The 24,679-nt window shown below is 37.1% G+C and overlaps 1 protein-coding gene across 3 annotated transcripts in view; it reads right to left on the minus strand.

The window, feature by feature from the left end:
• ZFAND1 (zinc finger AN1-type containing 1) overlaps positions 1 to 22,922 on the minus strand; it is a 23,873-nt gene extending 951 nt beyond the window's left edge. For 2 of the 3 annotated variants that reach the window (XM_044914241.1, XM_021688467.1), the window contains exons 1-6: positions 22,868 to 22,922; positions 15,177 to 15,219; positions 14,041 to 14,080; positions 12,097 to 12,224; positions 11,918 to 12,009; positions 11,025 to 11,146 (exon numbers count right to left, since the gene is read on the minus strand). In XM_044914241.1, the coding sequence (XP_044770176.1) occupies positions 11,025 to 11,146; positions 11,918 to 12,009; positions 12,097 to 12,224; positions 14,041 to 14,080; positions 15,177 to 15,219; positions 22,868 to 22,922 (480 nt within the window). Of the gene's footprint in view, positions 1 to 11,020; positions 11,147 to 11,917; positions 12,010 to 12,096; positions 12,225 to 14,040; positions 14,081 to 15,176; positions 15,220 to 22,867 lie in introns of all 3 variants that reach the window. The other variant, XM_044914240.1, reaches the window with a different exon arrangement.
• Positions 22,923 to 24,679: the final 1,757 nt, after the last annotated feature.

The raw sequence follows: 24,679 nt of genomic DNA on the forward strand, positions 1-24,679 counted from the left end.
ATATATATATATATATATATATATATATATATATATATATATATATAAAATAGCATCTGTTTTTGTTTGGTGATCTGTCTTCCTCTCTTCTCCTAGTTAGAGGATTACCCTCTAATGATGGATCTTTTAGTGGGAATACCAATCACAGTACCCAAGAATCCACCTAAATGCATACGCATAGGACCTAAGGCTCTAGGCTAGGGTGGTCTGTGCAAAGACAAGCATGTGACATAAAATTAGGCCAATCAAGGTCCTTTCCCGGGATTTGATGTTCAAGAACTAGGAGAAGGGAGGAGGGGTTTTTTTGTTTGTTTGTTTGGTTTTTTTTTTAGAGTTTATTTTTTTGGGACACCTAGGTGGCTCAGTCAGTTAAGCATCTGCCTTCAACTGAGGTCATGATCCCAGAGTCCTGGGATTGAGCCCCACATCGGGCTCCCTGCTCAGCAGGGAGCCTGCTTCTCCCTTTCCCTCTGCCTGCTACTCCCTCTGCTTGTGTTCTGTCAAATAAATAAAATCTTTAAAAAAGGGGGCACCTGGGTGGCTCAGTTGGTTAAGCGACTGTCTTTGGCTCAGGTCATGATCCTGGAGTCCCGGGACCGAGTCCCGCATCGGGCTCCCTGCTCAGCGGGGAGTCTGCTTCTCCCTCTGACCCTCCCCCCCATGCTCTATCTCATTCTCTCTCTCAAATAAATAAAATCTTTAAAAAAAAAAAAAAAAAAACTTTAAAAAAAGGAAAAAATTTAAAAGCTATAGCCTCACCAAAAACAAACAACAAGCACCCTTGAGGATCAAAAATGAAACAAACACAAACAAGTGACAGGTAGGGAGACTGAGCCACAGACTTTCAAAGTCTGAGAAGAGGAAGTAGCAGTCAAGAGTTCAGCTGTGGGTTAGTGGGAAACAATAGTACCACATGGAGATGAAGTACCGGGATCCGGCGCACTGCCTGGAAGCAGAAGCTAACATGGGGCTTGTGCTGCAGTAAAGGACGCTGAAGAAGGTACTGCTGAATGCTGACTTAAGCTACTGCTTACAAGAAATAATATTCAGGAAGGCAGAGAAGCACAGATAGAACCTCTTGACAGTGAGCAAAGCCAAGGTCTTCCAACTCAGTAACTGGATCCACAATAATCTGAAAATCTCTGTAGAGCAAAAGCACAAACTGCCAATCTCAAACCTGGATTGTAATGGAAATCCTGAGTAAATGGGCCAGTGGAAGAAAATGCAAAATTGCCAGAGAGGGAGAGATGAGTGACCACAGTGAGCAATATAGTAAGAACCTCCTACTTAAGACAGACATGTGGAATCTATAAATGGAAATTCAAACCAAAGGTTAATTTACTATGGGCAGATGAACTAACTGAACTTGAAAAAGATACTTTTATGGACATATCCATAAAAAAAAAGGAAAAAGAAGGTGCGAATCAAAAATAGGCAGAAATGAAACAAGGCAAGCTATGAAGATCCAATGAGAAATTAAAAAATTTTTAAATATAGTTTCTGAAATAAATTCAAACAGGAGAAATTTCAATAATATTCAGTAAAAAGGTTTAACTGATTGGAAGATGTATTTGAGAAAATCCCCTAGAATGCAGCACAAATAGACCAAGATAGAAATTATAAATCCCAAAAATGTCTAACAAGTTAAGAGAAGGAAGCAATATCAGAAATAATGACTAATTTTCCAAAAGTAAAAAAAAATAAGTCAAATTAAAAATGTACTTCCAGGGCCAACCTAAGCAATCAAAACAAATCCATATGTAGAAACATTGTATTGAAATTGGTATCATAGATAAACTCTTAACTACCAAAAAAAAACGGATTACCCATAAAGCAACAAGACTAACAGATGTTTCCTCAGGAATAAACAGGGGCCAATGAATAGTGTATTAAGAGAGTTGAGAGTCTAATGGACAATCCAGTTCAAGTGAGGGCAAAATAAGGGCATTTTCAGAAGGCTGAAAGTTTACCAGTGAAGACTCTTAATGAATGAACTTAGCCAAAATAAAAGGGAGTCCTAAGGAAGGAGAAATTCAAAAAATATGTTGGTAAATTTGAACAGCTACTGACTTAAAAAGCATGTGTGAACAAAGATGTATGAGACACACTCAACTGGAGAAAGCATGTTAAACTCGTCTTATTCAGGAGGATACAATATAAGTAACTTTAGACTCTGAAAGAAAAGGAGGTAGTTACATATTTTAAAAATTAAAAATGTAAGCACATGCCTATTATTGCATTATAAAACATTACAATGAAGATTCTAGATAATACAGTACAAAAAATGAATTAGGTAGTATAATTATTGAAAAATTAAAATTAAAACTATCCTTATTTGTTAATGGGGTGTGATTATTTACCTAGGAAATGAAGGCAAAGAAAAAAAAAAAAAATCAAAGAATTTGGTGATGTTACTGAATAAGATGAACAAACAGAAAACACCTTTTCTCTATATTAGCAGTAAGTACCTGGATATAGAGATAGGTGGAAATATTCTGTTCACAACAGAAACAAAACCCATGAGATAATTAGGGATGAAAATAAGGAATAAAATTTAAATGAAGAAAAACATAAAATGTTAAAGAAGACAAAACAGGAGCTAAATAAATGAAAAGACTTCTAGGAATCTTAGACAGGAAGACAATGTTTTGTATCATACAGTGCGAATCCAAAGTGAATCCTTCAGGAATGATTTCAGTCAGGACTTGCTAATAGTCCAAACTTGCTGGGAAAGTGAGTTTTACTTTACCTAACTTCACAGAAATCACTAGATAACGTATCGATGGACCTTTTACATCAGTTACTTACACCTAGTGAGCAGGGAGGAAGCCAGAATCTCCACTACAAAGAGGAAGAGTTCAAGAGGGTATGAAATCCTCCTGAGAATAGCAAAGGGGGCTTCTCAAGAATGGCCAAATTTTTACATCCTGTGGGCACTATTATTTACAGCTTATATTCTTGTGGGAAACTGGGGGACATGGGAAGCCACATATCTAAGATCATGCTGTGTTCTCTCTTGCTATTTATGATTTCTGTCAGTTTCTCCATTTCTCCTTCAAAGAGCCTAAAATCTTTAAAGTTGCCTAATGGAGTATGTCACTCAAAATCCTGTCCCATCAAGACAACCATGAAAATCCTAAGAGGTGTTTGTTTTGTTTTTGTTTTTGTATAGTTGACATACAACGTTACATTAGTCTAAGTGTACAGCATAGTGATTTGACAAGTTTATACATTATGCAATGCTCACCACAAGTATAGCTCCCATCTGGCCCCATACACTGCTATTACAGTATCATTGACTGTATTCCTAATGCTGTGCCTTTTATTCCCATGACTTATTCATTCCGTAACTGGAAGCCTGTATCTCTCACTCCCCTTTACCCATTTTGGCCAAACCCCCAACCAGAAAGTTTTTTTAATTTGAATATAATAAGGATGAATAATATGGGTGAATAAAGAATAAAACTGCTAAGAAAAAATATAGATGGGACTTACATTACCATTTTAGAACATTCTATAAAGCTATTGCATCAAATCAATTTGGTACAGAAAAATGAGTAAAAAATGAGTGGAATAAATAGGAAATCCAAAAACAGATCCAATAAACATAAATCTTAAACTTATTATGAATTGAAATACCAAATATCACCTTCAATAGGAGAAATGATTTAATAATTGGTGATGACAAAACTAGCTAAAAAACTGGAAGAAAATAAAACTGGGTCCTTAGCTCACAGTATATGCTAAAAACAAATTCCAGATGGATTAAAGACAAATGCAAGATGCAAAAAAAGTAAAAATCCTAAAGAAAACCAAAGCAGGGAAAAAAAACAGACCTTAGAAAAAATTAAAACACTGATATGTCAATGAGATACGTAAGTGAAATATATTTGATAGATTTTGGAAAAAATTTCCAAAGCAGATTATAGATTTAAAAAAAATTAACATCTATTATATTCTAAGAGTTTCCATAAGCTGACCAAACAAAATAAAGACATGAGAATGGGTAAATGGACACCCAAAGAGAAAAATGATCAAAGGATATGCATGGGTGATTAAAAGAAGAGCAATTACACATGGCCAACATATTAAAAGACGCTCAAGGGACGCCTGGGTGGCTCAGTCGGTTAAGCGTCTGCCTTTGGCTCAGGTCATGATCCCGGGGTTCTGGGATTGAGCCCTGCATTGGGCTCCCTGCTCGGTGGGGAGCCTGCTTCTCCCTCTCCCTGCTGCTACTCCTACTTGTGCTGACAAATAGATGAAATCTTTAAACAAAAACAAAAACGCTCAAACTGAACAGTGTAAAGGACATGCAAATTAAAGCAATTAGATCTTTTTATAGCCATTAGACTGGAAAACATTCAAAAGGATAACAGCTACTGCAAACCAGGGGAAGAGGAAAGGGCACTCTCATTCTGGCCACAAGAGGCAGTATATTAAACTGGGTAGGTTGGCAGCCTCATCCCCTGAGTGATCTTCAGATTATTCATCTGTGAAATGAGGATATAGACTATTCCAATACTTCCAGTTATGGAATATACCAGGAGAGTTGTGAGTATTGAGAGAGAAAAAATTTAAAGGTAAGGAAATTGGGCTTTATTGGATATGTAAAAGAAGATCTGAGAAGAATTTTAAGCAGAGCAATAACATGACCTAATTTATACTTTTAAGATTTCTCTGGCTGCTGCATCAAAGCTAGATTGTGGGAAAGCAAATATGGACACAGGTAGAACAATTAGAAGATCATGTTAATCTAAGCATGCAAGAAACTGTATTGTGCCTTTTTATTTTCTGTATTAATGATGCTTTGACATCTGAGACCTGCTGAGGAGGCCTCCACTGTCCCTCTCAGGATCAGCTCATTCCTAGAGGTAGCACTGTGAGTGTTCCCTTCATATGCAATCAAACCAATCAGAAGTCCATACCCCCAACCGCCTCCACGGCCACTATTTCCCTAACCTCATCAACCCAGAGCCAAATACAAGACAACAAGGGGCTGCCCTACACCCCAGAGCCCACTGAAATCATTCGAACTAACCAATCCTAAACCTGTTTAGGCTATCTCATCCATTCCTTCCCACAGAACCACAATAAAGGCTCTTCCCCATGTTTTCTGCTCTCTCCCTCTGCCTCCTAACTGATTCTGGTGCTTCCCTGTATAAGTCTTCCCTCACCTTCCTCACCCAACTTGCATGGCAGGCTTGCACCTCTTGGGATCTGTAAGTATAATAATTTATTTCACCATACCTAAACATTAATAAAACCTACATTTTTAAAGAGATGTGGTGAATTGGGAGTGGGAGTAAAAGAAACAGAAAAGAGAACAAATTCAAGAGATATTTGCAAGGTACATTCAACAGAATTTGATAATGATATAGACTGGCAAGCTAGGAGGCAGTAAGCAAGTCTTCAAAAAAAAAATTTTAAAGCCACAAAACAATGCTTGGCATAGTATAATCACTCAATAAAGGCTGACTATAATAACTGCTGCTAGTAGAAATGTAAATTGTTGTAACTTTTTTATAAAGCAGTTTGGCAACAAAAAATTAAGATTTAAAATACACATACCCTTTGACCAAGCAAACACATTCCTGGGAATTTAGCTCACATAAATAAGAAACCAGATTGAGACTACTTAGCACAATAGTTGAAACTGGAAATAAACTGAATGTTCATCAAGAGAAAAACGGCAAAATAAGACCTGTACATCCACACTGGAATTATTTACCCGATTTAAAGCCACACCAGCTCCCTTGAGGGAATTTCTGCTGGGCATGAATGAGAAGGATAGAGATAAGGATATACAGCCTACCTAAAACCTGCCTTATTTATAGCCATACTCACTATTGGACATGGTAGTATATATAATATTTAATAGCTATCTCGCCCCTTGGAATATAAACTCCATGTCGGCAAGGACTCTTATTTACTCTTGTATCTCCCTCCAGGGTCTGATATATAGTAGGTATTAAAAAAAAAAAAAAAGGTGACTAAATGATATGATGCCATCTTTATAAAATAATGAAATAATGACCAGAAGATACTTTGTGTTCGCATACATATACAAGTAAATATTTCCATTTATGTAAAATTATACACATGTATACACACATATACATAGGTATATATTATATATGTAAGTACATATGTTTCTAAATACAAACACACATTAATGCAAGGGGAAAAGTTAGAGCTACAGACCTGTGGCACGCCCCATGATAAACTATTACCTGTGTTAAGAACATGGTTTCTGAAGCCAGCCCACCTGGTTTCAACTGGTAGTTCTCCACTTAGTAGCTATGCTACTAGCAAATTACTTGACCTTTTTTGTGCCTGAATTTTCTCCCTGTTAGGCAGAAATAATAGTGCCTATCTCACAAGCTTCTTGTGAGGATTAAATGTGTTAGAAGAGGGCCTGGAACAAAGTAAGTGCTATACAAGTTTTGACTATTATGTTTAAGTAATGAAACAACTGCAAAGTAATTTGAACAATGTATTATTGGATACCTTAGGGCAGCCCTTCTCAACCTTGTCACTATTGACATTTTGGACCAGAAAATTCTTTTTTTTTTTTTTTTTTTTAAGATTTTATTTATTTAATTGAGAGAGAGAGAGAGAGAGACAGCGAGAGAGGGAACACAAGCAGGGGGAGGGGGAGAGGGAGAAGCAGGCTTCCCGCCGAGCAGAGAGCCCGATGTGGGGCTCGATCCCAGGACCCTGGGATCATGACCTAAGCCGAAGGCAGACGCTCAACGACTGAGCCACCCAGGCGCCCCTGGACCAGAAAATTCTTTACTGTGGGCACTGTCCTATGCATAGTAGGAGGTTTAGCAGCATCTCTGGCCTACACCCACTAGATACCATAGGATACCCATGTCCAATTGTGACAAAGCAACCCTAGGAGACAAAAATCACCCTCAGTTGAGAACCACTGCTTTAGTGGGAAGGACATGGGCAGAGGAGAGTTTGTTGCTTTTTCCCTTTATACAATCTTTTAAAAGTTACACTTGTAAAAGCATGTACTATGCTTGTAATTTTAAAACCATAAAATCAAGACTTCAAAAAAAGGAAAATAATCATCACTAAAAAATGACTATATTCAATGGTTTTAAACCAGCAGAATAAAAGGGAATATAGAAAATGTGATCAATACAAAAGACGTGAGGAGAGAGGAAATAATCAAAGGTAAAGGTTGATGAGCAAAAAGCATTAAGATGGAAGAAATACATTCAAATGTATCAGTGATCACAATATAAATGGATTCAACTCACCTATAAAAGAGATACTATCAAATGGGATTAAAGAAAACAAAGTCCAGCTATATGCTGCTTACAAAAGACACCCTAAAACAAAACAGAGAAGTTAAATATAAAGGGATTTTAAAAAGCAATAGTTAAGCAGTCACTAAAAGAAAGCTAAGTGAAACAGTATTAGCATTCAAAATAGGATTTAAGGCAATTCATAAAGAAAAAATTCCATGTACCTGATAATATGTTTAGAAAAACCATTAGAATTACAAGAAAGAAATCTGACAAAACCAGTTATAGTGGGAGATTTTAACACCCTCAGTCTCAAACTGATAGATGAAGCAGACCAAAAATTAGTATGCACACACACGGACATGCATATGAATACATACAAATGGGGAAGGGGTGGTGGCAGGAGAAAGACTGCAAATGACAAAGCAAAAAAGGGCAAAATGTAAATAATTGGTACATCTGGATAAAGAATATGGAAAAATTTATTTAAAACTACCAAGTTACCAAATAAAAAAACCCCACACCCAAACAAGTACGTTAAAATAAATTCACTGCAAGAAAATGAAAAAAGATCAGAAAATCTAAGCAAAGCAGGTAAAAGGAAATATAAAGGCAGAATTTAGTGACACAGAAAGCTAAAGAAAAAAAAAAGGCAAAAACAAAACAGTAGAGGTCAATAAAACCAAAATATGGTTCTCTAAAACTAAAATATAAATTAAAACACATACACAAACCTCTAGCAAGATTGTTCAAGGAGTAAACAAAATACAAATGAAAATTATTAACAATGAAATGGAATGACTACTAAAGACAATAGAAATTTTGGAACATAAGAATAACTTGAACAACTTTATAACAGTAAACTGGAAAATCTACATCAAATAGTAAATTTTAAGACAAATTAATATTCACTAAAATTTGGGGTGCCTGGGTGGCTCAGTTGGTTAAGTGTCCAACTCTTGATTTCACCTCAGGTCATGATCTCAAGGTCGTGAGATCCGAGCCCCATGTCTGGCTCTGCGCTCAGTAAGGAGTCTGCTTGAGATTCTCTCTCTCCCTCAACCTCTCCCCCTGCTCGGGTGCTCCAATTCTCTCTTTAATAAATAAAATCCTTAAAAAAAAAATTTACCAAAATTTAAGAAAGGACTATCTAAATAAACCAAGAACTTTTAACACATTGAAATAGTATTCAAAATATTCCCCTCAAAAAAGGTAACAGATTCAAAGGTTGTAACACCCTTTAAAACAACAACACTTCAGTAATAATCACTAAAGAACAAATAATAATCACTTCAAGAACAAATAATCCCCACTCACTACAAAGATTTCAAAGAATAAAAAAAAGTAAGCTACTCAATTTTAGGTGTGTAATATTGGTGCTAATATCAAACACTAAATAATACATTAGCTAATCACTTAGCAGTGCATTTTAAAAGAATTACATACCAGCATCAAGTAGTATATTCTGGAATATGTGGGTGATTCAACAAAAAAATTGATTAATGTAATTTAAAACATTTGTAAGGAAAGAAAAGACACCTGTTATCCTACTGGATGTAGAAAAAAAAAAAAACTTACTGTAAGAATTCATAGCTATTCATGATATAGATTCCTAGCAAACTAGGAATAGAAAGAAGTACTGCTAACCTGAAAAAGCTACTACCAAAGATTTACAGCAAATATAGTATTTAATGATGAAACTTTAAAGTCATTTGCATTAAAGTCAGAAAAATGATGAAGATGCTTACCATCACCCACATTATTCAAGACTGTTCTGGAGATCTCAGCCAATGCACTAAGATAAATAGGAGAAGAAAAGAAAATTTGGGGGAAAAAAAACGCACAAAACTGTCATTCACAGAAGATATGGTTGCACAGAAAACATCCCAGAAAATCTACAAACTATGGGAACTATTAGATTACTTGCTAGAGAGAAGGACAACATACAACAACGAGCAATAACCAGTTAGGAAAATATAATTTTTTTTTTTTTTTAGAAAGCTATCACTTACAATGGCAACAAAAATGACGAGGAGCCTAAGATATATAAATACGTATAAGCATTATAAAATGTTAAAGACCTTAAAAAAAAAAAAAAAAAAAAAAAAAAAAAAGACCTAAAGAAAAATTGGAAATCATAGATGTGGATGGGAAGATTCAAAACTCTAAAGATGTCAACTACCTCTAATCTAAAATTTAATAATTCCTATCAAAATTGCAATTTCAAAGAACAGGACAAAGTGATCCTAAAATTTTTACAAATGAATAAACTGCCAAGAATAGATGTGGTTGAAAGCAAAGAATAAGGTGGAATGACTTATCCTACTTATTATAAAGCTATGATAATTAAGACAGTTTGCTATTAATGCAAAGATAGACAAACAGACCAAAGGAACTGAACTGAGATCCATAAATTAGTCCTACATGTATAGAACAATCTGGTGTATGACAAAGGTTTCATTATAAGGATGAACTCTTCAATATCTTATGTTACTACAATAGGAAATCCCGGCGGGGGGGGAGGGGGGAGTGTCTCTACTTCACTTACAACTAAATTCCAAATGGAACAAAGAGTTGATAATTTTTTTTTTTAACTTTTAAAGAAAAGTATAAGAAAATAACTTATTTCAAAAAGCACAGATCTTAAAGGAAATTAAATTTGAGTACATTCAAATTCTAAAGTCTGAACCACTAAAGAGATCAAAACCAAAGTGAAGACAAGCTAGACTGAGAAGATATGTGAAATCCATTTACTCAAGAAAGCATTAGAATTCAGAATATATAAAAAATTCTATAACTTTTTTAAAGTGCAAAAAAAAAAAAAAAACAAACCCAAAATACCCAACAGAAAAAATGTGCAAAGCACATGAATAGTTCACAGACATAAAATGGCCAATAAATCAATGCAAAGTAGCTGAACCTTATCAGTCACAAAGGAAATTCAACTTTAAACTTCAGTAAGTTTAGAAACAAGAAACACAAACTCTCAGACACTACAGGAAGGAGATAAATCAGTACAACCACTGACAATAGAAAGTTGATAATATCTAGTAAAGCTGAAGATGAACAAACCCCATGACTCAGCTTTTCTATTTCTAGATATATTCCCTAAAGTAGCATTTTTCAATCTGACTGATGGTCTCAATCCTTCAAGGGTTATAAAATCAACAATCTTTAAAATAAAACAGAACAAAAAACATCAGAGTATGTAACACATAAGGCTAGTATATAACAAAGCTAGGTATTACTTACTAAAACTGTTAAGGTATGTATATATATATGTATGCATGAATGTACATACATACTGGGAGATTATATATAATTGATATTATGGAGTCTTAAAGGAACCACCCTAGAAAAATGTTCCCATACATACACAAGGATTTTCACTATTAGAACAGTTTATAATGGCAAAAAAATTGGAAAAAATCTGAATCTTGTTCGTTAGGAAAACAGATAAATTGTGGTATATTCATACTATGGATTAATGTGCACCTACCAAAATGAATGAACTAGACTAAATGTATCAGCATGGATAAGTGTTAAGAACATGATGCCAATTGAAAAGAAGTTGAAAAAGAATACATATGGTTCACTGACACTTCTGTAAAGTGAAAAAAAACCCTTAAAACTATATACCATATAATACTAGTAACAATACATATCAGGTTCAGATTAGTTGTTCCTTGATGGGTGGGAAGAGTAAAAAGGGAGCTTCAACCATATTTGGAACATTTCTGTTTTTCAAAAATCTCTGAAACCAACCTGTGGCAATGACTTATCTCCATCAGCATGCATTTTTAATTTCATCAATGCTACCTTTGCAGCTGTTTCACTATTTTTTGCACCTTTACGTCGTTTACTTGCTGTCTCTCCGGTCTTAGAATCTAAGAAATAAATATAAGCATATAATCACATAGAATTTTTACATTACATTTTCCAGAGTTCTATTAATTACTATTTATTAGTTATGGCCTTGAAATGTACACAAATTACACACAATGGAGCTATACAGAGACCACATTCATTTTTGTTGGTATTATATTTACATGACCATTATAAAAATACCATTGAGGTTGATCTAAGCCATCTCCATATCAAAAACTCACTGTTATGTGCTTCTTTCTAATTTAAGCCTATTTAATCCAAAACAATCACTAACACTTCTGCAGAAAACTTTAAGAGTTGGTTATAGAAAATTTTAAATAAAGGTACTATCCTTAATACAGAATGAAAATTCTGAACATATTGGCAGAGAGACTGGTCTAAGTCACAGATACATTCTTCCTGGCATCTCAGATTATCAGCAGCATTCACAGGACAGCTGATGAGACTTAAGATTAGTATTTAAAGAAAGCAAACCACTACATTGGCTTTATGAATACCATGTCTAGCCATGACAGTTAACCAGGTGATCTGGCCCAGTAAAAGAACATCTGGTAGGGTACTTCCACAGAATTTCCAATTTTTCACTGGTCAGGTAGGCCTTGTGAGAAATATAGTCACAAAAATGTCATCAAGATCTATACCAAGTTACAAACATTGAGGCCATGAACAACACCTTCCATAACGTGAAAGCTGAAATAAGCAGCAGGACCCTGTAACTAACAGATATACAGCAGTAAGGAAACAACAAAACAAGCTTTCTAGATACTTGCCAATAATGTCTTTAACAAGTTTCTGAGTGGCAGCCATACGAGGCTTAGGAATTTCCAGTTTTTCACATTCATGATCCGACTGATGACGGTGCCTATGAGCAACAGAAGAGTGACACTAGTTCATGTATTTGCATACGACTTATACAGATATACAGAATTTGAATGGTCTCAGTGATCACCTCAGGCAAAAATTCTTCTCACAATAAGGACATTTAACTGGCACAAGCTCTCTTTCAGCACAGTCCTTGAATGAACATGGGTAAGAGGTAGGCTTATCTGACTTCAGGCTCTCATTGATTATAGTCACCTGAAAATGTACAAAGAGGGAAATGGCATTATATCTTTCACATTTAAAGAAAATCAACATCTATTTTGGAAGGCAACATTCATATCATTTTTGCTTAAACTTGTCAGAACAACCTACATACTCTCACATAACACCAGATTATAATAAGTGTGTGAGAAATGATTACTCTGCTGACTGTTCTATATTTTCATAACTTTCTTCCAGTGGTATATTTATCTTCTAAGTCAAGTTAAAATTACTATTCAGTTACTCTTCATAATTTTAGTCTTCTATTCTGTATCAGTCCTAAACAAAGATGCCCACATAATAATATGCTTAGGTGATCATTTCATCAACCCTCAAATGGCAAGTCATAACTACTTTCTATGCTGATTTTAGCAAGTTAAAATATATATTTGAGAAAACTTAGAAGTATGTTTATCCATGATATAGAAGGTTAAAGATGGTTTTTACAATGATACATTCTCTATTCTGCATTTATTCTTATATTACCAGCAAATATTGAGGAAGAAGAGATTTTACAAGATTAAAAAAAAAAAATCCAAGTCAGGCTAGTTTGAGTTTTAAGTAACTAGGTTTCTAGAGTTGAATGTATTTAGTGAAATAATTTCTTAAAAATCTACAACCAAAGGGCATTCCTCTATATATATGGTAGTTATATCCTGTTGGAATTGACTATTTTTCCAGATTTGGTCTAATGGTAAAATTGTTTTCATTTCATTATTTAAGGAGATCTAATTGACATTCTATGAGAGACATTCATAGAACTCAAATGATATCATAAGAAAAAGGAAAGCACAGAGAAGATTTATAAGCTGTAGAACATTAATATGTTTACTATATGACTATTTCTCTCCAATTAATCCTGCATAATACCAAAATGTTAATTTTTATTTTCCTCACATAAATCTCCTAAACCTCAAAGGACCAGATTTGGACTGGAGCTCATTTAACCTTAATTTTCTACAATTGAGAAAACAGATATAAAAATCCTTAGTAAAGTGCTTGGTAAATGCTGGGCAGGAATAAATATCAACTGAAAAATGTGAGGCACATGCTTTCTGTCAAATCAAGTGGATTCAGTTCAACTTCCTGCCTTTCTCTGACCAAAGGCGATGAAGCAACTTATAAATTTGATAAAATTACATTTGACATGGTGGGCTCAGCCTTCTCTTCTTCCCTCTTGGAACTGAGCTGCCCTCAAGGCCTAACCTGGGGAAGCTCGGCTGTGAATAGTGGGAAAATCCGCCTACTTCTGGATTTCCTTTGCAGCCTACACTACACTAAGCTTCATCACTCAGTTATCCTTTTTGAGTAGTAACAAGGATATTTTGGCTTCTATCTAACAGCTCTTATTAATCTCTCAATTTGATCGGAATTGGGGTGAGGATTTTATTGGACTACAGGTTTGTTCCTGGTGATCTAAGGCCGATTGAGTCAGAACAACTTGTAACCACCAAATCCTAACACTAGGAAGTAGGGAAAATGAACAAAACGGTGAAGGAAAACTTGAAGGAATATATGATGAGGATGTTAACTCCACTGTATATTTATAAATATAGAGCCTAAAGCTGTAAGTGGGCTACCTAAACATAACTGCAATGTACAAGATTTATAGCAATTTATAAATAACAAGACGACCAATTTTTCTTTAAAACAAACTGAGAAAAATAACAGAAAATGAACTAAGAGCCTCTTTACATAATCAGTTTAGTATGCCAAATTTTAATCTGTGGTACCTTGACTAGTTTTAAATTCAAATTCTGAATGAAAGTACATAAATAGAAACATTTTATTAGGACAACTAATAACATACCTCAGGACAGCTGTGTGACTCCCTGGTTCTGTGTTCAAGGCTTAAATAATTAAAAAAAAAAAAAGTTTAAATGCAATCAGATAATGTACTTAAAGATAATTGCAGTAATTAGAGATATTTTAATGGTTAGTATCCTTAATATTACTCACACTACATTAACTCTGCATATAAGAATAAACTGAAATGCCAGATAAATTAAAGATAGAACATCTATAGTCTCAAAAGTTTCAAAACCCAACTGTTCAACTTCAGTATGAATAAAAACAATTCACCACTCTAAACTAACTCTGACAGTCCGTTAAGCGTCTGCCTTGGGCTCAGGTCATGATCTCAGGGGTCCTGGGATCCAGTCCCGCATGGGGCTCCCTGCTTGGCGGGGAGTCTGCTTCTCCCTCTCCTTCTGCCCCTCCCCTTGCTCGTGCTCTCTCTCAAATAAAATCTTAAAAAAAAAAAAAAAAAGCCTAAAACACAAAAGCTTAATTACGAAGAAAAGACATTTTCCAAAATCTTTGGTTAGTTCCCAGGTTTTACTTTGCATGTGATGTGTGTGCAAAGGACATGTGATATCCAATTTAAGAAATGTATAGGTTGGGCTCTTCATTTTAATTAATAAAGTACCTGGATTGTTTTCTACCATATTTTCTTTTTTTAAGATTTTATTTGTCAGAGAGAGAGAGAACATGTGCACAAGCGGGGGGGAGCGGCAGGCAGAGGGAGAAGCAGGCTCCCTGCTGAGCAAGAAGCCGGATGCCAGACTGGATCCCAGGACCCTGGGATCATGACCTGAGCCAAAAGCAGTTGTTCAACTGACTGAGCCACCCAGGCGTCTCTTCTACCATATTCTTTATACTGTGGATATGTTCTCTCCCTGTGATTTCAAGACACAAATGTAAGTTTTACATTAAAAAAAAAAAAAAAAAAAAATCACACACAAATTCATTTCTGAAAGTTTAAAGTTTACCCACATAGATACACAAGTAATTAGAGCCTAGGACTATATTTTCTAAGTAATTACTATAATATAAAATATTAATGGCTAAAATAAAAATTATTTAAATCATTCTGCTTTTCAGAAATAAATTTCTTATTACAAACACTAAAATTACTTCCAAATCCTGTATAAAAATTTAACTTACCAAAATACTCCTGAACAACCATCACATACAAATGGAAGAAAATCTAAAATTGAGGGAAAAATGTTATACGCACTGGTCAGTATCTGATTTTGATTTGGTTTTCCTAAACAAAAAGATTCTTAAAGTACTGAACTACATCTATAGGAGAACTCTTCTTTTTGACCAATATCCTAGGGTAGGAATTAGTGGTTCAACAAAAGCTATCACAACCTCAAGCACTCTGGGAATGACTGGATTATCAGGAGAAATGTTCCTTGTAGTAGCGTGCTAAATCAGGGGAAAAAAAAAAAAAAAAGTACTGGGATTTTCTGGATGCCCAGATTTATTATGTGTTGTTTCTGAGTACTGTATGCTGCAAAAATCCCGCATTTGAAGTGAAAATCCTGGGTTTCAATTCTGATTCCACAGTTACTAATCTAGCAATGCTAAGCAAACTGTTTAATAGTAAAGTTTTGTGGGGGATAAGAGGAAGATGTCAGCATAGGAGGATCCTGAGCTCATCTCCCACAGACACACCAAGATAACAGCTGCATCTGAAAAACACCTGAAAACATGAAACAGACCTTCCCGCTTAATCCTACAGAGGGAGGACACACTGGAAGGGTAGGAGGGGTGGAGACACAGTTGGGAACCAAGCCTGTGGTAAGACTAACCATGAATAGGAGGAACACAAGCACAGAAAAGCTAGAGGATCAGAGAGCCCAAACCAGGCACCCCAGCTACTGGGAACCTGCACTGGGAAGAGGAGTCCTCATAATATCGGGCTGTGAAAACCAGAGGGGCTAAACTTCAAACTTTTAAAATCAGCGGGGCTCACCTCCAGGTATTTTAAAAATCTGAGAGCTGGAGGCAATAGTAAACGGAGTCCCCATCCTTAAAAAGCTAGAATAAATAACTGCTGGCAACTAGCACAGAAACAGCAGTTTGAAAAACACCTGGGATATTCATGAAGGCAATTTATTTACTAATCTCAGAATGTGCGCTAGAGGGACAGGATCTTCAGACTTCTCCAAGAACAGAAGTGCTAGAGGGCGCCATTTCTCTTTTCCTCTCCCAGGTTAGATAGCTGGACACTTGGAGGAACCAGCACTAACACTTTCCAACTACCTTGCTAGCACGGTGTGTCTGCCCATGCATTCACCTGCATTCCCACCCCATCCAATCTGCTCACCTCAGCAGACTCCCTCCAAAGTGGCTCCTCTCCTGCCATACCTGCAAGCAGTCCCAGCAGGGACCAGTGCCACTCCAAAGTGACTCCTGCCCTGGGGAGAGGGGGATAACCCCACACACCAGCACACCCAAAGTTCCAGCAACTTTTAGCAGGCCACACAGGGAGAAAGCCCTGCCATTCAGTGGGGCCACAGAGGCTGACTGCACACACCTAGTCTGATTGCTGGCTCACCCACTTACAAGCCCACCAAGGCCTCTCAACAGTGCAGGAGCCAAACTCTGCCCAGTGTGCCCATAGCAAGCAAAGTAGGTCACTGCAGCCAACGGGGCTGAAGGCAAATGAGGCTCAGCCACAACAGTAGTGTGCATGCAGCCCACAGAGAAGACACCCCTGGAGCACCGGATTCTGGTGACCAAGCGGCATTGTACTACAAGGCACCACAGGACCTCTTCAACACAAGTACACTAACTTTCAAGACCAAGATACATAGCTGATCTCCCAAATTCATGGAAGCAGAGTTACACAATATGAGACAGAGGAATATGTCCCAAATTAAAGAACAAGACAAAAATCACAGCAAAAGAGTTAAAAGAAACTGCGATAAGCAATATGCCCAATAAAGAAAACAAGTAATAGTCACAAAGATACTCACTGGACCTGAGAAAAGAGTGGATGAATTCAGTGAGAACTTCAATGTTGACACAGAAAATGTAAAACAGTCAGAGATGAAGAATTCAATAGATGAAATAAACACACTAGAGAGAACAGGTAAGGGGAGGCAGAGGAACAGATCAACACTCTAGAAGACAGGATAATGAAAAGCAACCAAGCTGGAGTAAAAAGAAAAAAGGGAACTCAGCATCATCAAGTGTACTAACATTCATATTACAGGGATCCCAGAAGAAGAGAGAAGGGGGCAGAAAACTTATCTCAGGAAGGAAACAGACATCCATATCCAAGAAGCAAAGAGAACCTCCAACAAGATGAACCCAAGGAGGTCCATACCAAGACATAATAATTAACATGACAAAAAGTAATAATAGATAATTTTAGGGGCACCTGGGTGGCTCAGTTAAGCATCTGACTCTTGATTTCAGCTCAGGTCATGATCTCAGGGTTGTGAGATCTAGCTCTGCATTGGGCTCTGTGCTGGGCATGGAGGCTGCTTAATATTCCCTCTCTTCTTCTCCCTTTGCCCCCTCCACCTGTCCCCTCTAAAAAGGGTAATTTTAAAAGCAGAAAAAACAAAAAACAAAAAAAACAGGTATATACAAGGAAAACCCCATAAGGCTATTAGCTGACTTTTCAGTAGAAACTTTATAGGCCACAAGATAGTGGCATGATGGGGCACCTGGGTGGCTCAGTCGTTAAGTGTCTGCCTTCAGCTCAGGTCATGATCCCAGGGTCCCGGGATCAAGCCTCACATCAAGCTCTCTGCTTGGCGGGAAGCCTGCTTCTCCCTCTCCCACTCCCCCTGCTTGCGTTCCCTTTCTCGCGGTCTTTCTCTGTCAAATAAATAAAATCTTTAAAAAAAAAAAAAAATAGTGGCATGATATATTTGAAGTATTGAAAAGAAAAAACCTGCAACCAAAAATACTTTACCCAGCAAAGTTATCATTCAGAGTAGAAGGAGAGATCCAGTCTCCCAGATAAATAAAACTTAAAGGAGTTCATCACCACTACATGAGCTTTACACAAAACACTGAAGAGAACTGGGAGTAGAAAGAAAAGGCCCTAACTAGAAGAAACTTATGAAAGGAAAATATTTCACAGGTAAGAGTAAACATATAATAAAGTAGTAGATAAATCACTTACAAAACCAGCATGGCAGTTAAAAAGCAGTAAAATGAATTATATCTACAAAAATAAGTCAAGAGATACACAAAATGATGTAAAACAGGACATATACATAAAATGTCGGTGGGGGAGTAAAAATATAATGCTTTTAGAATGTGTTCAAGTGTAAGCAACTACATCAATTTAATATAAACTGCCATATGTATGTTATATATGAACCTCATAACAACCACGAATCAAAAACCTATTAAGAGATACACAAATACATAATAAAGAGAAAGGAATCCAAGCCTAACACTAAAGAAAGTCATCAAGCCACAAGAGGGCAAGAGAAGAGGAAAAGAACAGGAGAACTACAAAAACAACCATAAAATAAGTAACAAAATGGCAGTAAGTACACACTTATCAATTATTTTAAATGTAAATGGACTACATGCTCCAATCAAAAGATATAGGGCGACCAAATGGATTAAAAACAAGACCCATCTATACGCTGCCTACAAGGGACTCTCTTCAGACCTAAGGGACACACATACAAACTGAAAGTGAAGGGCTGGAAAAACATACCATGCAAATGGAAGCCAAAATACTTAGAGCAAACAAAATAGACTTCAAAACAAGCACTGTAACAAGAAACAAAGAATGGCACTACATAATGATAAAAGGAACAATCCAACAAGAAGATATAACAAGTATCTATATACCCAACATAGGAGCACTCAAATACATAAAGCAATTACTAACAAAGGGGGAAATTGACAGCAATACAATACCAGTGGGGCATTTTAACAACTCACTTGTATCAATGGGTAGAGCTTCCAAACAGAAAATCAATATGGAAACAGTGACTTTGAACAAAGCATTAGACCAGTGGGACCTAATACATACACAGAATATTCTATCTAAAAACAGCAGGATACATTCTTTTCAAGCACACATGCATCTATATATCTCTAAGAAATAAATTTAGGAAGACTGAAATCATTATCAAGCATCTTTTTTAACCACAAAGGTATGAAACTAGAAATCAATGACAAGAAAAAATCTGGAAAGAACAAATACTTGGAGGCTAAATAACATGCTACCAAACAATGAATGGATAACCAAGAAATCAAAAAGGAAATCAAAAAATATATGGAGACAAATGAAAATGAAAACACAGTGGTCTAAAATCTTATATGGTCAAGTAACCTACAACAAAGGAGGCAAGAATATACAATGGAAAAAGACAGTCTCTTCAACAAATGGTGTTGGGGAAAGCTAGACAACTACCTGTAAAATAATGAAACTGAAAAAATTTCTTATGCCAGACACAAAAATAAACTGAAAATGTATTAAGACCTACATGTGAGACCTAAAACCATAAAACTCCTAGGAGAAAATATTGGCAGTAATTTCTTTGACTTCCATCAGCATTAGCAACATTTTCTAAGTAGGTCTCCTAAGGCAAGGGTAACAAAAAATAAACTTGGAATTATAATAAAAAGTTTTTGTGAATTGAAGGAAACCATTAACAAAAAGGCAACCTACTGAATGAGAGAAGATATTTGCAAATGATACATCTGATAAGGAGTTAATATCCAAGATATATAAAGAGCTTATACAACTCAAAATAAAAAAAAATAACCTGGTTTTAAAAAAATGGGCAGAGGCCCTGAATAGACCTTTCTCCAAAGAAGACACAGAAATGGCCAACAGACACATGAAAAGATGTTTAAATCACTAAGCCTCAGGAAAATGCAAATGAGATATCACCTTACACCCGTTACAAAGGCTCTTTAAAAAATTTGAAGTAGAAATACCATACGATCCAAGCATTCCACTACTGGCTATGGATCTAAAAAAAATAAAAACACTAATTCGAATAGATATATGCACCCCTATGTTTACTGCAGCATTATTTTCAATAGCCAAGATATGGAAGCAACCCAAATGTCCAATGACAGATGAATGGATAAAGAAGATGTGGTACGTAAATATACTATGGAATATTACTCAACCATAAAAAGAGGAGATCTTGCCATTTGTGACAACATGCATGGACTAGAGGGTATCATGCTAAATGGAATAAGACAGAACAGACCATATGATTTCACTTACACGTGGAACTTAACAAATCAAAAAACTGCTTCTTAAATACACAAACTGCTGGTTGCCAGAGGAGGGGTGGGTGGGGGAATGGGTGAAATAGATAAAGGGGATTAAGAGGTAAAACTTCCAGTTGTAAAATAATTAAGTCACAGAAATGAAAAGCATAGGGAATATAGTCAGTAATATAATAACATTGGATGAGGACAACGGTGAATTGCTGAATCTATAGATTGTGCACCTGAAACTAATATAACATTGTATGTTGATTATGTCAATTAAAAAGTTATAGAAAAATAAGATGACTCCTCTATATTACTCAGTAAAAAATTTAGTAGAGCTTTGGATATATATGTATATATATATATTTGATATAGAATGTAGTGTATGTCTGTGTATGCATACAAAACCAAAGCTCTATTAGGGGATATAGATATAAGCATATCAGGTCTGTGTACATATATGTGTATATGTATATTTCTAGACTGTATGTCACACCTACTTCATAGAGTAACTGCAAAAACCAAACGAGATATATGTAAAAGAATAGTAAGTAACTAATTAAGAATCATTGCAACAATTAACTTGTTTTGAATATACTGAACTCTAAGAAAAATCCTGTGGTGACTTGGGGGAAATGTGTTTAAAGACATTTCAGAAATTCAATAGATAAATTGATTGATACTGCCAAATTTAATCCTGAGTTGTTTCCTTCCTTTCTGTTGAGGAACAACAGGTAGTTGTTAGGAAATGAATTTTTGAAAAGCAGACAAAAAGTATCCACTCTTCCACTAGATATAATCACTCTCTAAATTGTTTTGCTTGTACCTCATACTACAGTATACAGTCAAGTGAAGCTGGATGTGTCCAATCGTGCAACTTTTACAAAGTGAAAACAAAAGGCACTACACTTTAGAGTACAATTGCCCCCCAAAAGGTCTCATGCTACAGGGTACCTTAACCAAAACAGAAAGAGGTCCTATCATAACCCAAAGGGATCCCTGGATAATTGTGCTTGTGGGACAAGGGGGACTGAATACAGTTCTTCCTCTACTGCAGAAGTAGGCCAAGTGAATGGACACTGTTGTTCTGAAGGTATGATACCGTGAGCATGTTTCATACCAAAAAACTATGTATTCATTTGTCAGTGGGAGGAAACTGAAGCATATAATACTCTAACTTTTATGTCTCTTTCAAATTAGAAAAAATGTACATGTTTGCTATTTTGAGCCTTCTGGTGATTAGGTATTAAATACAAACCAAGAGGACCTAGAGGGAAGAGTCAAGATCAAGATAGAAAGATAGAAAACTATCCATCCAGAAGCTAAACGAAATTTAGGATACTCAATACCCTCTAAATCCTAACACCCTCTCCACTACTCCAAAAGAGCTAAGCCCTGGCCTCATTTCACATATATTTGTATTTTAAGAGATCCCTGAAGTTGGCAGATACCATGGATGTAGTAATCAGGTATACCAGAGATAAACATTACAGTCAAAACCCAATTGGCTGAGCTTCTCTACGAAAGATCTACAAGGAAATATAGGTTTCCTGAATGGCTAGCCATGACAGCGGGTGGTAAAATATACACAGACTGTAAGTGACAAGAACCTAGAAGGGATTGTGCCCTTTTGCCCACAGCAGGTATCACTAATCAATCGTGGCATTCTCACTAAAACTGGGTTAAATCTCGAGAGTTCTCCTTTCACCGGGTACCTACAACCAATAACTGAAGCTACAGTGAGAGATGAAACCTATTTGCCACCCTATGTAGTAACAGTCAAATGTGACAGCACACATTTGGAGCAAAACCCAGGTACCAAAGACTGAGCATTCTGTATCGCTCTAATGCTTTGGAAACTTGCCTGTCCAGATGTAGGACATCCTAAAGCTTGTTGCCACATTACCACTGGCTATTACATTGGGCTAGGTGTATCACAGTCTCTCAGTTAACTGCAGAGAGAAGTTCGCCTTATTAATGCTCCAAAATACAGATTATTCTGAAAGCTTTTCTATGGAAAAGACTGTATTTTATACCCTCCTATGTAGTTCCAGCACCAAAACTGATGCTTGGTAAATGTTTGTTGAGTCAGTAATATTCAATCAAAGAATGACAGAACTGAGTGAGCATAATGATCATCTAGCAGAATGGTCTGAGGATGAGAATCTGCTAAACGCTAAGCGCATTCGCACGAGAAGCCGCGAAGACCAGGTGAAAAACTGATCTCGCCCAACTCCATCTGACAAGTAAGTACAGAAAATTTGGAAAGAAAAGTGGCTTGCCCAAGGTCGTAGTGGCGGGATCAGAGGGGAACACAAGTCTCCCGACAAAAGAAAGGAGTGGGAGGGACAAAACAAGTTCTTGGCCAGGCACACTCGAAAAACAAAGGGAACATGCAAGGCATGTTTTCGGAAATTGCATGGTTCGCTTCTAGAGAGACCACAAGTCTCTTCCAAAGACCCAGGGGCAAGAAAAAATACCAACACATCCCACTGCAGACCCAAGAGGGACGAACTCACCCTGCCTCCTCAGACTTCACCGCGCCCCACCACCTCCCCTCACCCGCCACCTCTCCGTGAAGGTATAGTGGGATCCAGGTCTACCACGCCCGTGGCTAAGGACTGCTAGGTCACCTCGCTGCCGGCAATGCTCCACCTGACAGTGCTGCCCTATGTCCAACTCCGCCATCACAGCGCCGCAAGAGGCAGGACTACGGCGCACGCGCGGCGCCTCCTGGGAGTGTGGCGGCCCTCGGGGCGGAGCCTGCCGCCCGGCTGCCGCGTCCACCGGAAGAGGTCCAGCTGTTGTGAGTGCGTTGAGTTGTGAGTGTATATGGGATCTAGGCGTCTAGCGAGGCAGCGTGAAGAAAAGGGAGTTGGTCTGTTTGTCTTTTTCCTGGGCGGAAGTCTTCGCGGCCAGTCCTTAAGGAAATACCGAGTTACCCTTCTGGAAGGCTGCGTGCTGAAGTTCCCTCCGTGCTGCAACCCAAATTGGGGACGACCTCGCAAAGATGGTGTTTTTTTTAATTGATGTAAATCTCCGAACCGGCACAGTGCCTGGCACAAGTATTTGCAATAATCAAGTGAAGGACCTTATTCAATTCCTATTTGTCCTGCACCAGTGTTAGTTACTTAATAATATAGTTTAAAGTAAATCCCTCTTGCAAGGGATTCATTAGGCTTGTTGAAAAGTAAGGGTTTTTTATTTGTATTTTTTTTAAATGGGGGGGTGTAGCTTTTGAGGTCCCAAGTGTGTACTGAACCGCATTGAGTTCCTCAGTTTAGAGAGCCCCGTCTAATTTAACACAACTCCCTGAAGAAAGCTTGTGATGCCATTGGGAAGGGGAATCTCGGGTATTTGATGAGCCACTTCAAAGGCACCAAGTAGAGGCTCTTCTAGGTGGGGTACAAATGGATGCCATTCCATTGATGTGACACCAGACATGACTCAGAGTGGGATGAGCGGCAATCAAAAATGTACTCATGACAGGAACTGGAAAAAATATTCAATGCCTCGTATATAACAGGGTCTATCCAAATCAATATTCATTGAGAAGGGGAAAGGCTGAGATTGAGAAATGGTTATTACTTCAAGATTTGCTCTTGCATAAATCTGTTTAAGATTTCCATCAAAGAATTGCTTGGGTCTCTGGAGAAACTGTAGATTTTAGAGCTAGAAGCAACCGATCATTTAGTTATCCCAGCATCAGTTTTGTTTTTGTTTTAAGATGAGAAAACATGTTCATAGCATTCAAATGATTTGCCCAAATTAGTGGAAGAGCCAGGACTAAAATTCAAGTATCAAAGACTTCTGGTGTTCTTGAAGAATCAGCAGGTTACCTGATTTTTATGTTTCTTTTAGCTGGTTGGGTCAATCAACAGCAGGTTTTCTAGAGTTTTACTAAGTGTTTAGAATGTCCTAAATAGGTGGCAAATATTTTATCAGTCCAATCATAAAATTAAAATACTCTTTATTTTTTTCAGTTCACTTACCCTGGGAATATAAGGAGCATCAGATAGAGTAGCCAAGGTTGCAGTTGCTAGCTCTTTCATCTCTAGTCTCCTTTGCCAGTTTCTCCTCTAGGTGCTACTTCAACATGTGTTTCCCCTTAATTTTGTGCTTGGTCCATTTATCAATTTACATACTCATAGAAGTGAAATTCCCCTGGTTCCAAACGACTCCCATAACCATATTCTTTATCTTGAGAACTTTCTCCCAGACTGAAGGTCTCTTTCTGTCTGTAGACATATTCACTTAGTGTCATCTCTCATATAAAACTTAAACCAGGGGCACCTGGGTGGCTCAGTCGTTAAGCGTCTACCTTCGGCTCAGGTCATGATCCCAGGGTCCTGGGATCGAGTCCTACATCGGCTCCCTGCTCAGCGGGAAGCCTGCTTCTCCCTCTCCCACTCCCCCTGCTTGTGTTCCCTCTCCCACTCCCCCTG

Source organism: Neomonachus schauinslandi, chromosome 4 (genome assembly GCF_002201575.2).
Source record: "Neomonachus schauinslandi chromosome 4, ASM220157v2, whole genome shotgun sequence".
NCBI classification, from domain to species: Eukaryota; Metazoa; Chordata; class Mammalia; order Carnivora; family Phocidae; genus Neomonachus; species Neomonachus schauinslandi.